Source organism: Mauremys mutica, chromosome 1 (assembly GCF_020497125.1).
Source record: "Mauremys mutica isolate MM-2020 ecotype Southern chromosome 1, ASM2049712v1, whole genome shotgun sequence".
Lineage (NCBI taxonomy): Eukaryota > Metazoa > Chordata > Testudines > Geoemydidae > Mauremys > Mauremys mutica.
This window is the reverse complement of record NC_059072.1, coordinates 348,465,371-348,474,586: the sequence shown is the minus strand read 5'-3', so window position 1 is coordinate 348,474,586 and position 9,216 is coordinate 348,465,371. Positions and strand designations below refer to the sequence as shown.

The 9,216-nt window shown below is 45.7% G+C and overlaps 1 protein-coding gene across 1 annotated transcript; it reads left to right on the top strand.

Moving 5' to 3' along the window:
• Positions 1 to 1,615: 1,615 nt before the first annotated feature.
• LOC123348196 (thyroid hormone responsive) lies at positions 1,616 to 3,273 on the top strand. Its single transcript, XM_044985660.1, has 2 exons — positions 1,616 to 2,157; positions 3,152 to 3,273. Exon 1 carries the CDS (start codon positions 1,741 to 1,743, stop codon positions 2,131 to 2,133), a length of 393 nt encoding a protein of 130 aa, XP_044841595.1. The 5' UTR covers positions 1,616 to 1,740; the 3' UTR covers positions 2,134 to 2,157; positions 3,152 to 3,273.
• Positions 3,274 to 9,216: the final 5,943 nt, after the last annotated feature.

Sequence of the window (9,216 nt, the reverse complement as noted above, 5' to 3'; positions counted from 1 at the left end):
GAGCACGCATGCTAGGAAATCACAGGGAAGATTGCTTTAAGAAGAGCATTGTGCCTTTGAATAACTGAGAAACCCACAAAAGAATGGATGTAATAAAAAAAAAATTCCAAGAGGATCCTTCCAGGAGATATTTTGGGGACTGGCTGGAGTCATTCATGCTGTAGTTTTGTTGCTCTCAGTGAGACCAAGCCAGTGCACACAATTCATGTTCATCTGTCAAATTCATTCCCAGCTTAGGACTACATTTATTAGCCCACTCTTAACACCATAAAGAGAAGGGAGTAACTAATGAGTCAAGCAAAAACGGGACACTGGAACACCATAAGTAAAGAAGAGGTTGTCCATTATGAAAAGGATACCCTTCAAATACTGGACACCATAGAATGCCTCCTGGCACTCCTGGGAAGTGCTGTTATTCCCAATTCACACATGGGGAAAATCAAGACACACAAATTCAGTGACTGGCCCAAGGAAGCACTGAATCAAGAATAGAGCAGAAGGCTGACGTACTAAACACGACACAACACTTTATTTTGCCTTTGTTTCAGTGGGCTTAATTAATGGAGTCCAGGTGGGGCTCATTTCTCCCATGAATTTGGGAACGATATTTTCAAGTGGGTTAGCTCCACTGGGCTGCTTCCCTTTCGTCTGCCACTTAAAGATCATTTGGAAGGAATTCTATTCCTGGCTCTATTTCACCTCTTTGTGCCTCTGTTTCCTTCCCACCCCTCATCTGCCTGCTCTGTTTAGACTGTAACTCTTTAAGGCAGGGATTGTCTGATAGCGTAAAGTTGTACAGGGGCTAGCATCATAGGGCTCCAATCTCAGGCAGGCCCTCACCACACTACTGTAGTACCATCCTCCAAAAACAAAAAACAAAGTGAGTGTCTCTTCAAGATGGCTAAAAATAAATTCTCTCAACCAGCCGGAAATATGGATTGCCTGTATCTGTTCTCACACAGGGACGTCTAGGATCACTTGCTAATAGAGATCTTGACTAGATATCATATTCTGTCATTTCATCATTTTATTTTTCTCCTCCCTCCTCCCTCCAACAAACTTCCAACTCTCTCTCGGTCTCAGCTTAATAAAATGTACCTGGTTTGCTGATCACTTGTGAGCCACATGCTTGTTGAGTCTCATGTTCTAGACATGCATATGGGTTTCAAGGTTACTCAGCTTGCCAGCAATGGCAGAGTTATGTGCAAACTTAATGAATTAGGACAAAAGGGGAAATCATTACTCTATGAAAAGCTGATGCAAGACGTGAAGGCTGCAGACACCAGCTTTTCCAACTTGGGGGTGGGAAAGGGGGCAGGGAAAACTCTGTTCCGATCAGCAGTTGTCTTCATGGTCATTTTCTTATCTGGTCATTGAAAGATAACATGACCTATGAAATTCCTGCTTTAAGGTCAAGTTCTGAAATTTAGTCAAGTATCATTTGGGGTGAGGTCCAGTTTGCAAATACAGACCCAATGCTGACCCTGAACAGATTACGAAGTGGGTTTTGAGACCTGCAGAGGCTCAGTGGTGTGATTAGCTGGAAATAGAGGAGTGTCTTCTGTTGGTATACACACCCCTTCCCTCCACTGTTAAAAACCACCTGTCTGCTGTGCTCCTTTCACCCTCATCATAACAGCCAAGCAGCCTGAAAGGCTTCAGCACCATCAGCCAGCATCCCTGTTAAGACCTGCAGAAGCCAGCAAGATTCAGAGCCGGAGAAGCTGTCCGACCACAGCCATGGAAGAGTACTTCTCTGCAATCCGTGAGATGGAACAAGCGGTTATGTTTCCCAGCCTCCTCAGAGGCGTCTACATGGAACAACAGGATGACACATCCACTGGTGATTTCGGCAACAGGGACCTGTATGAGTATTACATGCAACTGAAATCCATCAAACTCGCGGTGGAGGGTAAACTGCCGCCTGTAAATGAAAGCAAACAGCAAATCACCAGCAGAGAGGAAGTACAAGAGAACGGAGAGGAGGCCGATCTTGAAGGACTGCTTTATCATCATTTTACAGGCTTGTATCGTGTCCTGACCCATCTGACCAGAAAAGCCAATGCCCTGACCAGAAAATACAATGAAATTATAGGACAGATCAACCAGAGTGAAATTACGCTTGCCTGGTGAAACATCCACCAATAACTTCAAAAGGTGAGACCTCAGCCATTATATCTCTGCTGAAGCTTTTTGAGATGCCAAATAGTGTCCACTCTCCTTTCTCCAAAATCTAAGTGATTATCAGTCTAGCTTAATTGATAATTATGTTATCAGCACTTAAAAACAGCAGGACCCACAGGTTCAAATCCTAGTGGGGGGATTAATCACTTTCTTCCAAGGTAGTGAAATTGTGCTGTATCCATTTTACCAAATGGGGGTCTTTTACTTGCCTCTTAAAGATAATTTTAAAGAGGGATTTGATTATGTTTTAAGGCAGACAGCTCACATTGTCCACCAACTTTCAGATGAGACCTTAATAACTAAGGTTCTCTCTCTTGCTGTGTGCAGAGACAAGAGAACACAGAACATTTGTAGTAAGACTAGTGTTTTGGCTGAGGATCCTTGGATGTGCCATATGTTGGAGACCCTATTGGCTATCGTACAGTGCTGCTAGACGTACTGTAGTTTGCAGAGTGCTCTGGGGTGAAAGCTGCTCTATAAAGATTACATTCATTTTCTGACATTAGAAAAATACAAGCACTGGAAATTAAGTTTCAAGTTTAAAATTAACTGATCAGTGAAAAGTTCAAATGCTTCCTTCAGAGACAAGCTCTTGGAGGCAGGGACTATATTTTGTGCGTGTGCACAGGTACAGCACTAGCACAAAGATTTTGATTCATGCCTTTAGGCGCTCTCACAATGTATGTAGTTAATAGGAGCAGAGCTATGTTCCAGGGGGAAACCTCATCTCCTGTACTACTTATAATAAATGGAGGATTAATGGGGGTTAGTATGTGGCAAAGACTTAAGAAAAACAGCACTTTGTAATTTAAAAAGTTAGCTATGATTCAAGCATTGGAACCTAGAAATGCCCCGTGTTGGGTATTTTGAATGACAATAAATGCAGTATCAAAATTAGTACTTCCTCAAACACATACAGAAAAGAGAACATGTCAAAATTGCTGACTATTTTGTGATTATCCCACAGGACACACTACCATCCCTCTGCTGCGTGCAGTTGACGTCCTCCGGCAAGTACTGTTGGTGAATTACTTGACTGACACCAAAGATGCTGGCCATCTGATAGCCAATGTTTTGTAATAACCAGAATAAATATGATCATTCCTTGCTGTAACATGAACCCATTGTCCATCTCAAATACCTCACATGCATGTTAATTTTCAACTACCAGGGCAAAAATCATTGTATTATGCTTCTGCTGTGTAAAGTTTGAAAATCACAGGTAAGATAGGACAATAATCCTCTTTTCTTACTTGTAACTATACTTTTAAAAGTGGGCTGCTTCCACCCACTACTTGATAATAAAACATCACAAACTGAAATACTCCTCAGGCATGTGTATCTCTGAACCTCAAGCATAAAGGCTGTCTGGGAAGGAGACAGGGTTTGCTCAAGGGCTGGTCCAAGGCTGTGGAAGGAACTCCCCCAGGAACTAAATACTGTACTTCACCAACCTCAGCACGTTCCACTCGAAGTATAAAGGTGCACGTCTTCAATTTGCTTCTCAAGCACCCACAGAGCACAGGGGATGTAACACGTTAAATTACTTATTTAAAACCCCACTCAATTTCTCCTTTGAGAGGAGGGAAAGAAAAAAATAACATGGGATGGATGCTAGTCATGACTTTAAGGGGGCCAGCATTTTACTCATGGGAGTTTTTCCTCTCCCTACACCAGCAAAGTCATGGGCAGCCAATGACCGAGCCATGGGGGTAGGCTGGCCCCTCCCCTTCTACCCAAGGCCCTGCCCCTTCCGCCCCCCCCTTCGCCTGCAGGAGCCCAGAGCACCCCGACCGTGGCCGCAGCCCGAGCACTGGGCCATGCAGCAGCAGCGCCCCCAGCCCCGGAATGCCAGACAGCCAGCGGGCCCCAGTGCCAGCTGCCCCAAGTCCCCACGGCAGGCTGGCTAGCCCCAGCCCCAGCCAGGGCAGAGCACTGAGAACTGCAGGCGGGGACCTAGGGGCAGAGCGTAGGTAGGACCAAGCCAGGCTGTGCGCGGAGGCACAGCCCCCCCCAGCCTATGATACCCACCACCCATGAGCAAAGGTCCGGTTGTCCAGGAATGAGGCAGGAGGGGCCGTCCTTCAGCTCCTGGGAAGGAAGGTGCTGACTGCTTCCAGCAGAAAGCACAGCGCTAGTTCATTCAGGGAAGTGTTACTTGCAGATCTACTAGAGGATATTTGTCCAGTCTCCTGGGTGCAGGATAAACCTATTGTTCACTAGCAGCTTTAGCTGGCTGCTTGTACTTGCATAAAACAAACCACGCCACAAACGGGCTAGTCAAAGGACAGGAATAAAAATAAGGGGCTTCGATCACTTAACAAAAAGTCGTGCTCCCTCCCTTTCCCCTGCCCTGTTTTAAACAGAGCCAATCTACGCCTTGCTGATTTCACCATTTGTTACTTGGCAGTTGGTTTGCTTCTATGAACTCCCAAATTACTGTACATTGCACCATATGCCCAGGCTTTTGGGTTGTGCAGCATAATTGTCTGATCTTAACACAGCTCCGGGAACGTTGTTTGTTCACGGCTAGGGCAGAGGCACAACACTTTTTGTAGATCACATGAAAGAACGGGGTTCTGCTCTCCCATTAGGTTGTCACTGCAGGGTAGTTATTATACAATAACCCATCTTCCTTCTCACCCGGCATGTTTATACGGTAACTCCTCACTTAAAGTTGTCCTGGTTAACGTCGTTACGCTGCTGATCAGTTAGAGAACAGGCTCATTTAAAGATGGGCAATGCTCCCTTCTAACGTTGTTTGGCAGCTGCCTGCTTTGTCCACTACTTGCAGGATTCTCTGGAAGAGCAGCCCCTCCTTGTGGGGATTACAACTAGGGGGGCCCATCAGCTCCCCCCCATCAGCTCCCCTAAATTCCCCATAAGAGACGTGGCTCAGCAGCTGCCCAGGATCAGTTCAGCTGTCCCTCCCCCCATTGCCGTGGCTGCTCCTGTCCTGCCCTCTGCCTTGGAGCTGCTCCCAGGAGCTTCCTGCTTGCTGGGGAGGGGGAGGGGGGGGAAGGAGAGGGGTGCTATCAGGATGTCCCCCTGCTCCTGCCCCCCCATGCTCCCTCTTCACAAAACAGAGGAGGGGGGACAGAACAGAGGGAGCTTGCTAGAAGCTGTTGCTTCCTGTCTGATCGGCTTAAAAGGGCAACGTACTTGAAGTGCGTAGTTAAAGGGGCAATGCACATCTCGCTCACTCATGCACGCACCCCCCAGCACTTTGGAAAGTCAGCACCTGTGCAGCTGTGCTAATTCATCATTTAGCAGCAAGGCATTTCCTGGGAAAGATTCCACCCTCTGACTCCACCACCTAAACCAAGCTTCACAGTCATTCATTGCTGTGTACAATTTTAAACTGTTTGTTTAAAATTGTTTAAAACTTACACTGCATATGTATATAATGTCTTTTGTCTGGCAAAAAAACATTTCCTGGAACCTAACCTCCCCCCCGCCCCTTACATTAATTCTTATAGGGAAATTGGACTTGCTTAACATCATTTCACATAAAGTCGCATTTTTCAGGAACATAACTATAACGTTAAGTGAGGAGTTACTGGTTTCAGAGTAGCAGCCGTGTTAGTCTGTATCCACAAAAAGAACAGGAGTACTTGTGGCACCTTAGAGACTAACAAATTTATCTGAGCATAAGCTTTCATGGGCTATAGCCAACTTCATCGGATGCATGCAATGGAAAATACGGTAGGAAGATATATATATATACACACACACACAGAGAACATGAAACAATGGGTGTTAACATACACTCTCGTTAGCATACACTAACGAGAGTGTATGGTAACACCCATTGTTTCATGTTCTCTGTGTGTATGTGTATATGTATTTTCCACTGCATACATCCGATGAAGTGGGCTGTAGTCCATGAAAGCTTATGCTCAAATAAATTTGTTAGTCTCTAAGGTGTCACAAGTACTCCTGTTCTTTTTGAGGAGTTACTGTAATTCAAAATATTTCCCCTTCAAAGTAATGTTTAGAAGGTACAGAAAATGGACAAAGTATTTTAGTCTCAAAATTTAAAGATCATCTTTAAGCAGAAGCAGTGATGGAGGCAACCTGATTAAAGATGGTTACTCAAGTCTCTGCCATGTGTCATCTGGAGTTAGGAGTGATTATTTACATGCTGCACTGGAGCTAAACAACACAAGCAGAGGACATGCTAACTAAACAGAGTTCAAATTGTAATGGCTCCTCTAGGCAAGAGGCATTCTGAAGATTAATTTCAGACACTGGAGGAAGCAAATTCAGTGCCTTAGATAAGATTGTTATATGTTGAGATTCAGTAGCATTGGAGTAATCTAGACCAGATACAATTTGTTAACAGCACATCTCAGGAAACCAATTTGAGAGATTAGTTTATTAAGTGGTGTTCCCACCAAGGTCTGTCCTAGATCAGGCACTCTTCAGTATTTTCATTAACTATGTGGCTGATGGAGTGGACAGTATGCTTATAAAAATCTGCAGATGACACCACGCTGGGAAGGGTTACATGTGCTTTGGAAGACAGGATTAGAATTCAAAATGATCTTGATAAATTGGAGAATGGGTCTGAAACCACTGTGAAAGTAGAATGAATTATATTGTAAAATAGATAGGATTAAAGAAATGCTGTCTGTACCTTTAAGCAAAATTGCTGGAATGCTGCAGTCCAGGTGTCAGGAATACAGACATTAACATAGAACAATTGCACCATTTAAAGGCAATTGGTGAAGCATTAGCCGAAGAGTTAGTAAGGAAGTAGGATATGCATGCTGTGCCCCAGATGAATTTTATTGTTTTGCTCTCTTTGTCCCTTTGTTTAATTCCCACTCTTTTATCTGTATAAATAAGACTGTTTGGGTCTTGCATGGCCACTCACATTATCTGGGTGTTATTGGCAGAGCGCTGTGCTAATAAAACAGAGTGGTCTGACAAATTGTGAGCCTTGATTCTAACTTTGACAATTTGGAGGTTCCACCGAGATGGCAACCATCTTCACTGGGGCTGTGTAATTCCTGACCGTTTTGTAGGACGACCGTGGCAGCCGGCACCTGGGCATTTGGCCCGAGCGGTCCTCCTTCTGAACGGAAGGGTGCACGACCACAATGAGGTCTACGCCATCGAAACTGTTGGTTCCCACTCTGTTCTGGTAGGGATCCCAGGATCTGACATCAGGAATCTGGTCAGGTAATTATTTCTGTGTTTTGTCCGGACTGAGGACTGTCCTGTTTCTGTGTCTATCCGTCCTCTCTGTGGAGTGTTTGAGTCTGGGTGCCATCTTCGTCTGGGGATCGGCCGACCAAGGGGTTCCTGTCCCCGCGGTCTGAGTGAGTGAAATCTGCACAAATCGCAGCCTCACCGCACCTTGGGTAAAACCTTTGGTGTGAAAGCAAGGGCGATTGAGGCAGTAGCCTGTGGGCTCCTTTTGTGTGTTACACCGGGCATTGCTCTGACGAACCCGAATTTCCTTCTTGTGTGATTGGTGTGTGAAGTCCTCCTGTATGGGTAACCAGACGTCTAAGTCGGGACAGTTCCCTAAAGGAATGCTGGCTCATTTTATGCATTTTAGGAAGGGTCCGGACTCCTGTAAATTTCTGGAAAAATGGTCTAGGCTAACTCAGGGAGATCCCAAAACTCAGTGGCCACTGTTAGGATCTTGGGACAAGGACCGAGTAGATGTCTTAAAAGACAAACTCGGCCAATCTAAAACTAAATTGGCAAAAGGAGAGGTTGACTGTTTCATGCAATGGTGGGAAGAGGCAAATCGTAGATGGACAGAATCAAAACTCGTCTCTCTCAAAGATTCAAATGATAAGTTAAAAGCTGTATTGGAAACCTCCTCTTCCACCACTAGACCGAGCACTCCCCTTTACCCGGTTCTCCGAGCAGATCCCCCTTCATACTCCTGTCTCCGGGTGGGAAAAGACAAAGAAAATCCCTTGCTAGATTCCGGGGACGATGATGAGGAAGACGCATTAATTGGCCTGGCAGCCTTGCGTCGGATCAATAGACAGCCACCCACGCCCCCAGCTCAGGAACAACTGTCACCAGATTTCCCAGCTCAGGAACAATTCCCAGAGATCTCCAGTTCAGACCCGTCCGGATCGTCCAGTACTGCTGAGGCCCATTCCTCTGGACTCGCTCTACCCCGTAAAAGCTTGCGATTGGGCCTTAAAAATGTCCAGGCTCCCCTCTGAATCCTGCATACTGGGGGCCAAGAAGGGGGTCCCACTTGGAGCTATAAACCCTGGACTCGCACAGAGCTCCTTTCAATTGTAAAAGGCTTTCCAAAGCCCCGGGAAAATCCTACCAAATTTGCAGAGGAATTTTTGTTAGTATGTGACACCTATGAACCCTCTGAGGCAGACCTCCTGCAGCTGTGCAAGCTACTTGTAGCAGCCAAGTGAGCATGAAAAATGGCTCACAACAGCAAATTGGCTCGCTGCTGACCGCCACTCTACTTTCTACACTGGTCCTAATACTGAATACCAGAAAAAGTATAAAGAGCGAGCTAAAAATCTATTTGAAGCCATCCCTCAGGTATGGACTCCTAAAACCAACTGGACGGTCATAAAAATGGCTGTAAGCAACGACAGGGAGAAAACCCAGGCGACTATCGCACCCGGCTAACTGACATTGTTCTGCAACATTCTGGTATACAGCAACCAGATAGAAATGGACAGGGCGCCCTGGCTAGTGCGTTTGTTAATGGCCTCCTGCCCGCTATTGGCAATATGCTAAAACGAATAAGTGTTGGGTGGAAGACTGAAACCATGGACAAATTGCAAACAGTGGCAGAGCACTGCCAATGTACTTTAAAGGGAAAGGAGGAACAATCAGCTCAACAGTTAATGGCCCTGCAAATACAGCATTATTCAGGGCAAGGCAAACAGTACCGGGGACGGGGAAAATACCAGGGACGGGGACATGGTCGAGGGAGGGGCCAAGGAACTGGATTTTCGGGTTATGGGGATGTTTGTAATTACTGTAAACAGCCCGGACATTGGAAGAACGAATGTCCGAGCCGGCCTG